The sequence below is a fragment of the Penicillium hispanicum genome (genome assembly GCF_028827665.1).
Source record: "Penicillium hispanicum strain IBT 35686 chromosome Unknown utg000008l_segment0_segment0, whole genome shotgun sequence".
In the NCBI taxonomy this organism is placed as follows: Eukaryota; Fungi; Ascomycota; class Eurotiomycetes; order Eurotiales; family Aspergillaceae; genus Penicillium; species Penicillium hispanicum.
The window spans coordinates 234,414-249,818 of record NW_026623200.1 but is presented as its reverse complement, the minus strand read 5'-3'; the positions used below and the strand labels follow the sequence as shown (position 1 = coordinate 249,818).

The window sequence follows — 15,405 nt, the reverse complement described above, 5'->3', positions numbered from 1 at the left end:
GATAGTCTCCTATTCGTCATGGCAGAGTAAGTGTCGAAACAGACCACCGGTTCACTCTTGATAATCCGTGACCGGACACTACTAGAATAGCACCATCAGTGGAACGGAGGCTGGACTACAGGCTCCAGTTGGCTTCTTAGCTGCAAGCATCCCGAGATACCACAAGCCTAGCAGGACAGTGAGCTGACCCTGACCTCCGGCTGTCCAGGGGATCGACGCAGAGACCGCCAGACGGCCGTTGGCATCGAGACGTTTGACCGCAACCAACTCGGCGTTGGTGATCACAAAGCCATGGCGCGCATTGTGTTGGCCTATATGGAAGTTCACCTCCGACAGGACGTCGGCGTATTGTTCTCGAGCGAATGGGTCCTGTGAATGCCGGTATTCCGAGCGCCATTGCCACGAGACCTTCAGGTCTCCTGGGGCTCGGTTAGCGTTGGTATCGTAGTTGCCTCCAACGATGACGAAAGCTGTGTCTGGACGATGCTGGTCGATATACGCTGCCGAGCTTGCATCGTCAAACGTGACAGGAACGAGGTTTAGTTGTTGGAGATGGGGTGTAAGCGCCTCGAACCCAGCTCGAAGAGCACGCCTTACACGGGGTAGAAGTAGCTCGACAAATCGAGCGTGAAAGCGAGGTTCGTCCCCGATGGCGGCAGGCGGGGATCCGATGGGATCGCTTGCGACGCGCTGAGAGTTTAAAATGCCGCTATACCGTTGGATAATCGCAGCATAGTTGAATTCTGGCCAGGACCATAGCGGGGACTCAGTGTATTCCGTGATGGGCGAGTTCCCCAAACAGGAATCGCGGGGAGGCCAATGGAGAGCTACTGCAGAAGAGACTGGCTGTCTATATTGCGGCCTACCCTTGGAACAGATACCTGTTACAAGTCAACGGGCCCGATAGGTAAGGAGGATTGAAAAGTCGAGCCGAAAGTCTTGGAAACTAAGGAGGATACCTAGGCAAGTCCGCTCAAAGATGACACTGGTTTCTGATAGGGAAGCAATGGCGTTTGAAGATCTCGTGGATTGATGTTGACTCCCAGCGGCGGCAATGACGGGGATCTGATTCGCGAGAACTGGCGGGGGGAATTCCACCTGGCAGGAAAGGCGAGAACTCCTTGGAAATCCAACTTCCCACAGGACAATGATGGATCCGACAAGCGGTGTCTTGACAGACATAGATCCCTCTCGAATTAAGATTGTCAGGGACATTACGCACTCGGACGCCTCTTCAATATTCGAGATCGACCTGGATGGCCAAAAATATGCATTGAAGTTGTTCCACGACAACGTCAACCCTGGATATACCGAAAAAGGCCGCGACCTAAATCGGTTTCGCTGTGAATCCAATGCATATAAGAAGCTCCTCGCCGCTGGAGTCTGCGAGCGCGGATTCGTTCCTAAATTCTACGGGTATATCCATGAATTGGACCCGGCGGCGTTCTATCCGACTTTACAACATTTCGGTCGAGACAAGTTCAAGCCGAGAGCCATCTTGCTGGAATTCCTCCCAGATTCAGAGAGTCTGAACTGTGTGAACTATTTCGATGCGCTCTACCCCCAGGCGGTTGAAGGTATGAAGGAGATCCACAGGGCTGGCGTTCACCACCAAGACGTCTGGCCTAAGAACCTTCTCCTTGTCCGTGGGGACCCTGATAGGCTGGTCTGGGTTGATTTTGATGTTGCAACGACCTTCACCGATTTTGGACCGAAAGAGCTGGCCTACTGTGATCACGAAATGGCGCTTGCAGAGAACATTGGGAAACTACTGGTAAGGGCACCGTTGCTGCCAGCGTAGGAATATTTCGGCGTGCTAACTGACCATACAGAGAGAGGACCAGGCTGAAGGGCTGCCTCCGAATACAAAGTTCTATTGAGCGTCTCACTCAGATGGAATGGGTCCGACAATGTTTGATAGCATTTCTGCGGTCCTATAGCCAGGATAGGTCGGGTGGAGTCTCGAGCAAGGGATGTTCTCACATTATTTTGGATATCATAGTGTGGCACCAGTTTCACGACTGGAGCAGAATCCAAATCAGTGCCTCAGTGCCCGCTCAACCTGAGTCCTGCGGAAAGTACAATTCTTTCAAAGTCTAGAATCGAACCATTTTTCTTAACTAGTGAATCCTTCGTCTCTTCTCAATGTGAGATTCACCGAGGTCTTGATCCTCTATCAGAACATATCCCCTTGAACTCGAGGGATACGCGGGTACTGCAGGTATTGCACGCGATGTCTCTATGAATTACCACAGATGTCCCTGGTAGATGATCTTTCTCAGTCCCTACAGAGCATTGCCTGAAGTTAGGAGAGGAGCGAAGGGTGACAAGGGAGAAGCGTAATCCTTACTAACTGCAAGATACCACCTGGGCAGCCATTTCAACGGGGCCTCTGTCAAGGGCTAGTAATGGGCGTATAGGACAATGATAACGAGGGCCATTCAGTCACTGAATCGCTATGATGATGCCATGTCGGGTGAGACGGTCCTAGCCAGGTTGCCGCCTGCCCGGACTTTCTGGAAGACACTGAACCTGCCTCGATCCATTCCCGGCTGTCCTTTCTTGCCACCCCGATCCAGCGAATGCTCAAGCTGCGAGCAGCTTGTCATGGCTTGCATATTTCGTGGTCTAGTCGGTTGTATAGACACCGCTTCTTGCTCCACCACGGCAGAAGATCCGACAGAGAGATTGATCTTGTCGGCATCCACCGTCAAGCCCTCCGCAATCCCTCTGCGCCGCTTCCAATTGCGCTCAGTATTGGTGATGTAGCCGGCTTGCCATCTTGCGCCGTACACTTCACGCGCTTCCTGCGGGGTGCGCACTCGTAGGATGTCATAATCGCTGAGAGCTGTCATGGTCGCATCACGCCCGGCTCTTGTCCCGCCTGGCACGATGAGCGCATTTACCTGTAAGGCACGAATTCGTTTCCCCTGTGCCTGGTCTTCTGCCGGAGTCATGCAGACCGTGATGTGGGTGGGAGGGACAGCATGGGCCAGAAGATACGTCACAGCGTCGGCATCGGTTCCATGAGGCATCGATCCGATCACAAAGTGATCTTCGCGCGCGATGGCGCTGTCAATGCGCGAGGCATAGTAAGTGTGGAAATAAGCTTGACCGGGGCCCGTATCTGCTGGACCGGAGATGAAGGCCACGAAGGGCGGATCAACTGGGTGTGATTGGACAGGCTGCCGGTCTCCTGTACTGAAGTCATGGACAGCGCGTCTGTCGCTGATTGAGAGGGCCATTCTTCACTTGCTGGCCTCTGGAAAAGGCGTGTGTTGGGAAAGGGAGTGGATAAGGAGAAACGAGCACAAGCGGGGGATGGCATTAATAATGGCTGGTGGAGTCCATTGGCTGAAATCAAGGAGATATACATCGCCGACTTGAGTCCATGCCATTCACGTTCCTATTCCATTCGACGGTAATTGACCGTCCAATTACAGACTCTATCACACTTGCAAAGATACCTAAGATATATACATGAAGATACACTGAATTCCGGGGCCCGCCTGTTATGGGTCATACCCAGGGCTTCGAAATTTGGGCATGAACAAGATACGAAGTGAGCCTACGCGGCGTTCTTGATCAGATCCTCCAGTCGAGTGTAGAAATCTCCCGCATTAATCCGCTTGTCCGGTCCGCAGAGAACGTCCGCCGCCAGCGCTCTCATATCTTTGTCCATATCAAACCACTCAATCAATAACCCCTTGACGTCCCGGGGAGTCAAGAAATCATTGCCGTTCCGTGGGCCCATAAGAGCTTTCCAGAATGCTTCCTGCTGGTCCCATGGCCAAATTTTGGAAAATGAGGTATAGATCCAGGTCATCCCCATGGAGAACACATCAGAGTTTTTATCATAGGCCTGCAATCGGAGGATTTCTGTCATGAGAGCCACTAATTAGCCTAGAGCGGAAGGAAGCCAGTTCTCTCAAACAAAAGACTCACCTGGTGGAAGGAATCCCGGTGTACCCACAAGCCATTGCGTGGCTTTCTCTTGGTCGGTGGCGGCGTCAAAGTCCGCAATGAGCAAAGTGCCATCGTTTACCATGATATTGCCCGGTTTGAGGTCACGATGCATGATACCCAGGTCGTGCATGGCTTTCAACCCATCTAGCGCTTGCAAGATCGCCTTGTTGACCGCGGTCTGACCTTGCGCGTTGTAAGTCGTGATGTGGTCCACGAAATCACCACCCTCTTGGTATGGCATAAGCAGGAACGACGCCCCCGTGGATGGGATCCAAAAGTAGTCTTCGACGGGAACGATGTTAACGCTGTTTTTGCTGGCCTTCTGCTGAAAACCGCCACCGGTGATCAGAGCACCGCCGTATTTTGCCTTCTTGGCCGTCTTGGCCGCTACCTGGATCTCATCGCCCCCGGGGACCTCCATACACCGTGCCGTAGCCTCCAGCTCCTAGCACGGGGCCTGTTCCGAAGGCTGGCTGGGTGACCTGGCCCTGGTCATCGGTGTGGTCGTATTCGTACACCTTGAAACTGCCTTCGTCGGTTGTCCATTCTTCGGCGTCTTGCTCTGTCGGGTTCGCTTCGATGGCCTCGCTTTGCTCGCAGCCTTCTGTCTCCTCGCTGTTTGCCTTTTCCTTTGCTTCCTCGGCTTCCAATTTCTGCTTTTCTTCCTCGCTCATGGTGGTTTCTTTCCCAGTTGGGGTACCATCGGGGATGGACGGCCGGTATAGATTGTCGTTTTTGGTCGCCGCCGCCCAATACGTTTCCCCCAGATCCCAGCCAGCTAAACCTTCTGGGGGGGGGGGGTGTTATCCCGGCGATGTAGCAAAGAGGCATCTGAAGATGCGAACAATCCTCGCATCGACAGTACGTTCGCGGGCCGGTGTATCACATGTTCGCGGCGGTGCACAGGGCCATTCAATCGTGGACGAAGTGGCAGAGTCTTTGCAGAGGCCTGGAGAGCATTGAGGGTTTCATTGATGGGCGCGGAGAGGGTCGACTGTAGCAGGAACGCATTGATGCTCAGGAGAGCTATGAGAAACCTTGTCGGTAGAAACATCTTCAATGCCGGGCTGTTGGGAGGGAGAACCTTGAGAAACAAGGAAGAGGGACACCTCGACAGAAAGAGGCGAGTCCACTATATACTATATACCAGGGGTCTAACGGCCCCTCAGGCCCCCGGACTACCAAACCTATGCGGCGCAGCGAAGCGTTTAACCCGCGGGTTTTTTTTGAATGGCCAAGAGAGTTCAATCTTTCTATAGATTATCGATTCTGACTACTTAGTATCTACTGATTCAGGCTCACACGGGCCGGGTGCTAGCTGATGCTGTTGGTCCATGAATACGTTGAGGATCGCTAATGTTGCTTGCCCTCATTCGATCGAAAGTAATGCCTATCCTGCCTCAGTATACTGTCGGCACATCAAGTATAGTCGGGGGCCTAGTGGACCCACTGGTGAGCATAAGACCGCCCCCTATATGTACCTAATTGGAAAGCTAATCAAAAGGGTGCCCTATGATACGGGAGCATACTCCATTCTCCATCTCCACACTAAATAACAGGGGGCCGTTTCTTAGCAGGGGCCGTCTCCATGCCTAGACGCCTAATAGGTTTTCTCGTACGATGACCTATCTAGGTAGGTAGGGAGCATTGGAAGCTTATTAATGTATAACAAGCCGAGGATAGGCCAATCAGGCACGCTAGAGCTGCCGGTCGATGTCCATCAACAGCTAATTCCACGCCTAGCAAAGGTTGTTGGACTGTCCACTGATCTGCCGCATGCTGACTCTTTGGCTTCCAACCAGCCCAGCCAGCAGTCTTGGCCTTGGCGCTTGATGGATTCGACGTTACTGGTCAGGGATACTCACCTGGGCAGACAGGTCCCGACTCCGGTGATGTTATATATAGTACATAAATTCTCCTCATCGCGCCGTACTAGTCCCATGCATGACTTTGGACCGTTCTCTTAGCCATGGGCTTGACTCAGTACCGCACGCGATCTTTAGGGGCCATCGGCTGCCACTTGAGTACCGGCCCTCGTAGCCTGCTAGGACGTATGAAGGGTGACCTGCTCTATAGTTGGTGCTACGTGGGAGCGTTACAATTCTAGATGGATTCTGGAGAGGTGATCTGGTGCAAAGTGACCGTTCCCTGCATTCCGCCGTCCAGCGCTTTGGAAATGCGGCGCTCGTCGATGACCCACGGACTCTGGAAAGAGAGCGCCACGGTAGTAGTGAGATGCAACCTGAGATTTAGCGCCATAAGCATAGAATTTCCCCTGCGTCACACCATGATCTGGGCATGGCGTAAAGACTCCGCAGCACTGGGGCTGTTTTGTTCTCGTGGGTCTACACGAGTAAGACCGGTGGGTATAGACGCATTTTGCGGCCCCCGGTTTTTTATTCTTGACTTGCCCACCATGACTTGCTCTCTGGACTAATGACTGGTTCTTTCCCAGCTCGCGTCCAAACACGGCGTCCCTTTTGAAGAGGCTCTCTGCGCAGTGGACGGCTTATCTCCGAAACGCCAACGCATCGAGTCATTGTGGCGGATTATTCCCCCGAGCGATGTACGCTGATCTTATTGGTGAATTATCTTCCAATAAAATATTCAAGTTTTCACCCGCGATGAAGCTCAACGCTGGGATTCTCCCATGCTGAATGAGATATTGGCACCTTGGAAGCCTACTTCCCATGTTCAGGCCCTGACCTTTTGTATTCTCTTCATCGTGGATTTGCCATTGTATTTAACAGTTATTCTACTTGGGTATATCTTGGTTTTCAAACCTTCGCAGGCAAGTCACTATCTGGGGAACCAATGGCTGCGAGCCCGGTCGTTGTCAGGATACTAGTACTGGATATACATTTTCCCTTTCTCGTCTTTTCCAATACAGTCCTCCAGAGGCTGCCTTAGGGAAGAATTCATGTGGGGGGTGGTTCTCGGTGTCGCGAATTATTGCGATCGGGATTCTCATCGGCGTCATAGGACGGGGTTTCTCGCCTCTGCCTCAGTCCCGATCTCTCGCGCAGGATGTATGCATGCATTGATGCATGACCGATCAACTAAAAATTACCCTCGTCTTTCGGGGTCACGGTTATCCCGGGGGTAGTTGGGGTGGAGAGAGAACGCTCTTCCAGGATTGTCAGTAGACAGTTCGAATGGTGGGATCGACTTGCTGCCAGAAAAGCCGACCACCAACACAACGAGCTCATTTAACTTCTGGAAGATCTTCTCTAGGAATAGGCAAATCATATAATAACCCGCTTGCGTTGCGTCCATCAGTCCGCTGTATGGGGGCGCGGGATGTGAATCTTCTCCTTGGCGGCGTCGAGCTTCTCATCCAACTTCTCGTGCACGGTATGCACTTTCCGCTTTGTCAAGGTGTATCCCTCAATACCAGCCAGCATGGCATAAGACTTTGTGATTGAAACACGCGACAGATCAACCCCCCGTTCTTGAAGGGAATGATGGAAGGCACGGAAGTTGGCAACATGGGGTCGATAGTGGCCACTGTGAGAGTCAAAACTCATGTCATTCAATTCTGCTGGGGCATGTGATACCTCAATGGAGCCAAGCTTCGTAACTGTCCATGTCGAATCTTGAGCATCCCGGCCGCAGATATGCGGCCGCCGCGGAGGAACGAGGAATGCTGAAACGCGCCGGGATCTTTGATTCCAATGTATATACGAAAAGATGTATCTGCAACCTAATTCCAACAATGTTAGGCCTTATCACTTGTTCCTCCACTTCCGGGTCGACTCACAAAGATCCACATCCCATCTTTCACCGAGAGGCTTCCTGCGAAATGATCATAGATGGCGGCGGGTTTGATGTGCGAGAATTTCTTGGTCGCTTTGTGTAGCTCATAGTCCTCTTGCGTGGAGATTTGACTTTCCTCATTCTTTTTGTGACTTACGGGGCTCAGGGGCGAGGATTTTCGTGAAGAGCTGGACTCGGATGAGCCCGACGCTGCAGCGTTTCCTCGAAAGCAAGGTGCCTCCTCATCAACATTCACCACGCCCTGAAGGCTATCCTTAAAGAGCTTGCTATTTGTCTCCACCAGCTCGTCGTTCTTCACCCAGCGGAACAAACCGTCCTCGTCCACCTTCACCATATAGTTCCGTCGCTCCTCAGATGAAAGGTAGCGCACCTGGTCTTTCTCCAGCCGATCGCGTGGGCAGTGTGGAAGCTCGACCTCCTTGCCTTCCCCGTAGTCAAGCCAGTAAAAGAAATTCTCATTGGACGGGCAGTTCTTCCACACGGAATGGTAGGCGCGTAGATTGCTTCCATGTCGGTGTTTCACATCCACCATCTCCAAGAAGTATTGCAAGTCCATTTGTTTGGGATTCGTTGCCCGAATAACTTCTGAGCGGGTTGGGAGGTCATGTCGGGTGGGTGATGTTGGTTCTGAGGATTGATCATCGTCGTGACCGGCTTGTATCGCGACGCTGACGGCGCGTTGCCAGTTTTTGCGAGCTGGGCTGGTACTCTCATCATCGACTCCCGGGGCTAGGCTTTCTGAATGATCGTCTTCATCTAGACTACGCTTTTTGAAGCTCTGGGGAGGGAAGGATTAGTCTCATTCCTCCACGCAGGGATGGTGGGGTCCTGACATCCAGCCATCGCGTCGATGCTGCGACGTTGATGCCGCGGAGCTCGCGCCGTGTCCGATAGCCGCGATATGATCTCTGAAAGTGCTATTATTAGTAAAGCGTGCTCTCTGGATTCACTATGATGGTAGTTCTCCTACCTGGATTTGGCGGGCAGCCTGTTCCTCTTCGCCCACGCCCGTGACGTCATTTGCACTGCCAGTCATTGCGCTGATGGTGTTTAGAGATGAGGTGGGACGGGGAGGCTTCGTGGTGTTTGTCATATTGAAGCGATGAAACTGACTGTCTTGCGCAAATCATCGACGTGGCTGCTTCATGGCAGGGTGATGCACAACGAGAGTATGCAAAACAAGATCGATCCATGGATCCCACAAGTACGATAAGATCGGGCTGACTCATCCCCCGCCGGAGTACCTAGGTATACAGTGGATGCAGCATTCAATTGAAAACGATTCGACCAATTACTTCATGCGCTTCAGATCCATCTACAGATGGGGATGAGCTGTGGTCACTCTTGATATTTGCCCAAGAAGACCACTTGAGGTCATCAAGCCGAATATCGACTTTATCACGTCCTGCCTACCAGAACGGACAATAGAGAAGGACCTTGCGGGCAACACGTCGAGCACGGTATAAAACCGGTCTAGTCCTCTGTTCCTCTACTCCTTCTTCAATTTCCTGGGCTCATCAACTTGAACCCGAGCACTGATCGATGCTAGATAACGGCCGGTTTGCTGCGATCGCAGCAATGAAGACCAGGACTGCCATCCATCCGCCTAGAGCCTTGACTCGGACAGTATCATCCTCCAGCGACAACAATTCGCACCCACCGTCCTAGCATCTTGCGATGTGAAATTTCGTTACGAGTTGAAGAACCCTCGCTCGCACGCGATCGGACGGACACACCGGCTGGCCACCCGTTGGAGAATTCTCCACCCAGGATCGCGTTGCCCTTCTGCGCGGCGGCTGGAAAGCATTACCGCTTCGGTATGCGCCCCGCAACGGCCAGCAATCACGGCGATGTCTGCCGTCTCCAGTCCAGACACGCCGTGGAACAGTGGGATTTGATGCATCGCGGCAGGACCGGTTCAGCTCGCCGACGGCTCGGCTCTGCCCTGCTCCCCTCATGAGGGGCGATTGGAGACACGATAGGCGTGCACGCTGTTATATACCATCACGGCAAGACCGTCACTGTGCATGAGCTTTGAATCAACTCCCGCGACAAGACACCATCATGGCGCCCTCCATCCACCCTTTCATCGATAATGGCCTCGCCAAAGGCGACCCCAACTTCCCTGGCGGCACCCTCCACTGCCAATGTCCCTCGGACCCAGTCGTGGTCTCGCTGAAGGGCAATGTGGCCCACAACCACGCCTGCGGCTGCTCCAAGTGCTGGAAACCGTCCGGCGCGCTCTTCTCCGTCGTCGGTGTGATTCCTCGAGACAATCTCCGCGTGGAGGCCAACGAGTCCAAACTCCACGTCGTCGACTCATCCGCAGTCATCCAACGTCACGCATGCAAGGCCTGCGGCGCACACCTCTACGGACGCATCGAGCGCGAGCATCCCTTCCATGGACTCGACTTTGTCCACGTCGAATTGTCCGACCAGAAGGGCTGGCAGGAACCGCAGTTCGCCGGGTTCGTGTCATCGATCATTGAGCAGGGATTCAATCCCACGGGGATGGACGAGGTCAGGGCGAAGTTCAGCTCGGTCGGATTGCAATCATACGATGCGCTGTCGCCGCCACTGATGGATCTGATTGCTACGTTCACCGCTAAAAAGGCCGGGGTCAGGTTTGCCAATCTGTGATGCTAGCTATGCCCCGAATAGCCCTCGTGCTTCAATCCAACTACAATGTATATACCAGTATTCTACCTACAAAGGGACCCATTCCTTGATGGCTGCCAACACCCGCGCCGAGTGATCGGACCGGCTCCGAGTCGTCGAGATATATACCCTCGAGACCGGGGCCTGCTACTTTGGGTGGGTTTCTATACATATATCGACAGATATCACTGAGGTAGTACGAGGTATTATCTTTGTGCTTGGTGTCTATAACTAGGTATATTTGTCGCAGCCACAAACTACGGACGTGGGATCGTCAACGGCAATTCAAATAACCCGTTCATCCATAATGCATGGATATTTCTATCATCAAATCAGTCAGTTGGGACAGTGGTGTTTTCCAAGCTCTCCAGCACTATTTAAATATATATGAGCTCATAGCTATTCACTTAGACATTGGGGAATCTCAAGATACAGTAGACAATAACTATAAAACAATCATTACTCTATTTGAGTAAGTTTTCTAAGGGAAGGTCAAACAACGCATATTGGAAAGACCCATAGCTGCAACAGTTGATCTCAGTATCTATTGTCCCCAAGCTAACAAGGCGCAAAGACGTGGATCGGGTACGTTGATAGTTTCGTTGTAAAATGGCAGGTGCAATCGAAGTACACAACTCTGGCTCTCCATTCTCAAGTGGAAAAGAGGTGATGGCAAAACTCTGCCTTGCTGGCGCAAACACGACTTGAGACTTGGATTGGCTATTCATTCTTTGTCAATCACGTTTCACTCTCTTCTCTACAACCTTCCTTTCGTGTCCGTCTACTTTTACAATCCAAGTGTTCATCGCTCCTTCTCTCACCGTCCATCCTGATGGCGGCTACCAGCCTGCCTGTGAATATTCCAAAATCTATCCCCAAGGGCCAAGAGGAAGAATCACCAGGGCCATGGGCAGAGTTCGTCTTCGCCCATCAATGGCCGCCATACCGGGGCGTGGCCGCCACGACGGAGGCTTGTACTCTCAGATCACTGCGGCGCCACCGCGAGCCAGCGCTTCGTGCGATGATTTCATGGACTCCCCAGACCCTGTATGAGGGAATGCTCTCCCTTCGGATGAGGCGACACTCATTTATGGCACATGTCGTGGGCGAGGTGGCCCCCCACCCGTGCTTTCACTGTTCTCCTCCAAAGACTTACGGCCCGTTCACCAGCTGTGTCATCTTGGCTGGCTTTAAAAATGGAGCCTGCACCAATTGCGTCTGGGGAGAACGAGGGAATCAATGTTCTCTAGGTGCGTGCTTTCCGCTTCTTGAACCGTCTCGCGCTGATCCTCGACTAATACTCTCACACCAGCGCACACAAGCTCCCTAGACGCCTCCAAGGAATTCGGACCCAGCAACTTCCTCTGTGCTCCCCTGGCTCCTATTGACTATGCTTATGCAATGGCTGTGCCGAATAATACCGCGAATTCTCCCATGTTTGGCACGTCGTCAACCTCGGACGATGGCGAGGTCCCGTTTGGCTACTGTGCTGCCACCCTAGCAATGGCTAGACAGCTGGGTCAGGGTCCCCTAGGTACTTTTACCCCAATTTCCATGCCTGACCCTACCTCCTCGCCTTATCCGCATCGTCCCACCACAATCGATCCGCGGGCTCTGACTCTGGCTCCGACTGCGACACCCATTCCGGCGCCCATGACTCCTATTCGTGCTCTCAAACATGCGTCTTCTCTGACTACTGCCGCCGCTACGAGCACCGACGCTGCGCTAAACGCGATCATGACCCCCTCCATGCACTCGGAGCGGATTAACTGGGATTTCTTGCTGGCTGTGAATGAGCAAATCCGTCGGATCTTGCAGAGAGGAAAGGAATGTGATGTTCATTCATATGCGCGGTGAGATATTAAAGTACGCCAGAGCACTGTCGGAAACCTCGCAACGCATGTCTTTATTGTTAGCATGGAAAGGTATGTTCCCAGTCGGAACAAATGCAAAGGACCCATTCGACCACCATCGTGTTCAAGTCCAATGCATCCTCGATATAACCTTTTTGTATATAACAAGTCCCGTCACCGGCATCGACCCGCCCAATTCCCATCTCACTGCGCAAATATTTCATCCTTATGCTCCTCCACAAACTCCTCAAAGCTCGTCAATTTCCCCCGCGCCCGCTGCGCCGTCCACTCCACCTCCTCCTTCGTCCGCGGCCCATAGTACCCCGGGCTCTCCAACCACCGCATCATCGCCGTCAGCGGCCCCGCAGATCCAGGCGGGAGGAAGCTCGACCACTGCTCCTGCGGCAGCTGTGCGTAGACCGTCTGCTTGCCCGTCACCCGCGTAATCGTCTCCGCGCACTCGCGGTACGTCACCAGCCCCGTCGCCGCCGAGAGCGTCACCCCAGCGTACGCGTCCGGCGCAGCCAGGATCGCTCCGACGTACTTCCCGGTGTCGCGCACCGTCTCGATGATCGGGAAGGGCGCATCGGGCGCGATGAAGTTCGCAATCGCGTAGGTCGGCGGCGCGCCGTCCGCGGCCGCGGGGATCGGGCGCGCCGCCTGGTTGGTGAGGAAGTTCTGCATGAACATGGCCGGCGCGAAGAAGGCGCTCTGCACGGGCAGCGAGCGGATGTACGCTTCCGCGTCGGCTTTGGAATCGAAGGCTGGGACGGGCCGGCCCCAGAGCCGCTCGCAGGCGACGCAGGTGCTGTAGATGAGGTACTGGGCGCCGGCGGCCACGGCGGCGTCGGCCGCGGCTTTGGTCTGCGCGTATTCGCGGGCTTTGAGCTGGTCGTCGTACACGGAGGCCGTGACGATGAAGACGGTGTGGGCGTTGGCGAGGGCCGCGGGGAGCGAGGCTGCGTCGTCGACGTCGCCGGCGACCACTTTGACGCCGCGGGTTTGGAGAGCTTGTGCGGCGGCGCTGGAGACGTTGCGCGTGATTGCACGTAGCGCGTATTCTTTCGATAGCTCGGGGTCGTTGAGGACAAAGTCGATCACCGACCCGCCCTGTTGGCCGGTGGCCCCGAAGACGACGAGGAGTTTGCTCATGGTTGGGAAGAGTCAGGCTTGGCAATCAGGAGAGGTTGGCCATTCTTGCTCGAGTCATGGCGAATGTAGTTCTTTATAAAGTCGTTCTAGATCCATGACGTTTATCTCCGGGGACGCGCTATCTCCGTGGCCAATTACAGTCGGAGTTTACATTGCGCGACGCGAGGCTTTCGATCTATAAAGGTCGGCCGCTCGGCTGTAGCGAAAACCGAGAAAGGCGCTGTTTCACGAACAGTGGCTTCTGCCATGCGAGCTAATTATTGCCCGTCGGAGATAGGGTGGTGGCAAGGCCGAGCTCAAAAATTGACCTGCTCGTCCTTGAGAATGCATGGGTTGAACGGATAATGTACAGCTAAAGGGGGCCAAACAGTGAATGAGTGCAATGACGCCAGGACGCAGACACATGATGATAACACAGAGAGAAATGCCCTAATCCAGCAACCATGCAGTGTCACTCGCCGCCAGCAGCCGTTCATGCTCGGCCTTCAACTTCTTGGGATCATTTTCCTCAAACCAAAATGCCCAGGTGCTCTGGGTGTTGATCGCGACGTTGTCGCGACTGGAGCGCAGCCCGACATGTTGCAATTGCTGCGGCGCAAGGGCCAGCCGGGTCAATCCAGTCTGCGTCGCATATTCTTCAATCATACTATCGGTTTGGCCGCTCTTGCGATCTTGCAGATATTCGATCAGGGGCTGGACCTGCTCGCGGGGGAATACCAGCCCCTGCGTGCAGCAGCCGTTGCCGTTCATTTCTACGACTCCCTGGAGTGGGAGCAGTGAGTACTTGCCCACCATATAGGTCAATGCCGTGAATGCGGGGATCACGACCAGCGTAATGGCTGCGATGGTCCAGTTGTCGATATACGACCGGGTTTTCGGCCAGCGTCGCCGAAAGGCCAAGAGCAAGGCGCAGCCGGAGCTCATGGTGATGAAAAAGGCCAGGGGCATATTGCGGTACCAAAAGTCCGCGGAGGACCACGAAAGCGAGGTCTCTGTATAAAAAAGACGAAGGTATAGCCAGGAACCATTGCGGGCGGTTGGGCCATGCGAGAGCCGGTGCAAGCCATTGAGGGTTTTAATCATCCAACCATCGGCCAGGATCACGTCGTCTTCCAAGATAAATATGTACGGGGCGCCAGTCTCGAGACATTGGTTCAACAAGTAGACGTAGTCACTAAAAGGGGGTCGACGGGTTAGCCAGATGCACCACCCAGTCCCCACGGCGGGACAACCTACTAAACGCCCTTTTCATAGAAATTGTGCTTTTCCTCCAACTCCTTTAGGTGCTCAAACTCCTCCTGCGACACATTATATGACGCTACCGAATCCGCCAGCCGGTCGACCCATCTCTGGCCCCAGCTCGGGTGCTGCGTGGGATCGATATTGGCGAACAGGATGGCCAAATGAAGGGCATGCCGCTCGCGCGGATCCAGGTCGCTCAGAATCGATCCCACGGAAGCTTCAAAATAGTCGTCCTTGTCGCGCTTCACGGTCGCGAGAGCTGCACACATCAACGGCGGGTCGCGGCCCTTGGCCATGTCGAGGCCGGCCTCCTGCGGTGCGTTGTACACCGAGGTAAAGTGTCGGGCTTCATGTTCGCGCACCAGGCTGTACTTCCACTCGAAGACCTTCCGAATGTCGAAGAAGGCCGAGTGCGGGTCTCGCCAGTAGCGCAGGCTGCAGTATTCAAAGGCGAGCAGGTAGACCAGCGCCGCGACGAGCAGCACCTTCGCCGCGGGTTGCTGTAGGAGACGCACCACCAAGCCGATTCGCATCAGGGGCGAGCATGGAGTGCATGGGAAGATGGTGTCTCTATCCCAAGTCAAGGGTCTTGGGGTACGTGGAGAGGGCCAAGTCGGTGGGGGCGCAAAATATTAAACCCAGCGGAACTCCGGCGCTTTCTTCCCCGTCTAGTACGCATCCAGAGCCCGACAGGTTGACTCACCTTGCACCCTGCGCCCTGACTCGTGCAGAGATGAGATATAGACCAGTCCAGCCC

General features: G+C 54.1%; 9 protein-coding genes across 9 annotated transcripts; 3 read left to right on the top strand and 6 right to left on the bottom strand.

Annotated features, from left to right (window-relative positions):
• Nucleotides 1-81: 81 nt before the first annotated feature.
• N7459_008928 (uncharacterized protein) lies at nt 82-1,182 on the bottom strand (the record flags this gene model as incomplete). Its single annotated transcript, XM_056948096.1, has 2 exons — nt 82-743; nt 960-1,182. 2 exons carry the CDS (start codon nt 1,180-1,182, stop codon nt 82-84), a joined length of 885 nt encoding a protein of 294 aa, XP_056795321.1.
• N7459_008927 (uncharacterized protein) lies at nt 1,148-1,801 on the top strand (the record flags this gene model as incomplete). Its single annotated transcript, XM_056948095.1, has 1 exon — nt 1,148-1,801. The coding sequence occupies one exon, from the start codon at nt 1,148-1,150 to the stop codon at nt 1,799-1,801; it is 654 nt and encodes a 217-aa protein (XP_056795320.1).
• A 655-nt stretch (nt 1,802-2,456) lies between these two features.
• On the bottom strand, nt 2,457-3,245 carry N7459_008926 (uncharacterized protein; the record flags this gene model as incomplete). The annotated part of the gene is made up of 1 exon (XM_056948094.1): nt 2,457-3,245. The coding sequence occupies one exon, from the start codon at nt 3,243-3,245 to the stop codon at nt 2,457-2,459; it is 789 nt and encodes a 262-aa protein (XP_056795319.1).
• Nucleotides 3,246-3,568: 323 nt separating this feature from the next.
• On the bottom strand, nt 3,569-4,640 carry N7459_008925 (uncharacterized protein; the record flags this gene model as incomplete). The annotated part of the gene is made up of 3 exons (XM_056948093.1): nt 3,569-3,879; nt 3,946-4,363; nt 4,419-4,640. The coding sequence occupies 3 exons, from the start codon at nt 4,638-4,640 to the stop codon at nt 3,569-3,571; spliced, it is 951 nt and encodes a 316-aa protein (XP_056795318.1).
• Nucleotides 4,641-7,241: 2,601 nt separating this feature from the next.
• N7459_008924 (IQ calmodulin-binding motif protein) lies at nt 7,242-8,836 on the bottom strand (the record flags this gene model as incomplete). Its single annotated transcript, XM_056948092.1, has 5 exons — nt 7,242-7,473; nt 7,524-7,669; nt 7,727-8,521; nt 8,577-8,651; nt 8,714-8,836. 5 exons carry the CDS (start codon nt 8,834-8,836, stop codon nt 7,242-7,244), a joined length of 1,371 nt encoding a protein of 456 aa, XP_056795317.1.
• A 971-nt stretch (nt 8,837-9,807) lies between these two features.
• Nucleotides 9,808-10,383, top strand: N7459_008923 (S-(hydroxymethyl)glutathione synthase; the record flags this gene model as incomplete). Its single annotated transcript, XM_056948091.1, has 1 exon — nt 9,808-10,383. The coding sequence occupies one exon, from the start codon at nt 9,808-9,810 to the stop codon at nt 10,381-10,383; it is 576 nt and encodes a 191-aa protein (XP_056795316.1).
• An 850-nt stretch (nt 10,384-11,233) lies between these two features.
• On the top strand, nt 11,234-12,258 carry N7459_008922 (DUF3716 domain-containing protein; the record flags this gene model as incomplete). Its single annotated transcript, XM_056948090.1, has 2 exons — nt 11,234-11,651; nt 11,714-12,258. 2 exons carry the CDS (start codon nt 11,234-11,236, stop codon nt 12,256-12,258), a joined length of 963 nt encoding a protein of 320 aa, XP_056795315.1.
• Nucleotides 12,259-12,458: 200 nt separating this feature from the next.
• On the bottom strand, nt 12,459-13,406 carry N7459_008921 (NmrA/HSCARG family protein; the record flags this gene model as incomplete). The annotated part of the gene is made up of 1 exon (XM_056948089.1): nt 12,459-13,406. The coding sequence occupies one exon, from the start codon at nt 13,404-13,406 to the stop codon at nt 12,459-12,461; it is 948 nt and encodes a 315-aa protein (XP_056795314.1).
• Nucleotides 13,407-13,835: 429 nt separating this feature from the next.
• On the bottom strand, nt 13,836-15,181 carry N7459_008920 (uncharacterized protein; the record flags this gene model as incomplete). Its single annotated transcript, XM_056948088.1, has 2 exons — nt 13,836-14,580; nt 14,643-15,181. The coding sequence occupies 2 exons, from the start codon at nt 15,179-15,181 to the stop codon at nt 13,836-13,838; spliced, it is 1,284 nt and encodes a 427-aa protein (XP_056795313.1).
• Between the last annotated feature and the right edge of the window lie 224 nt (nt 15,182-15,405).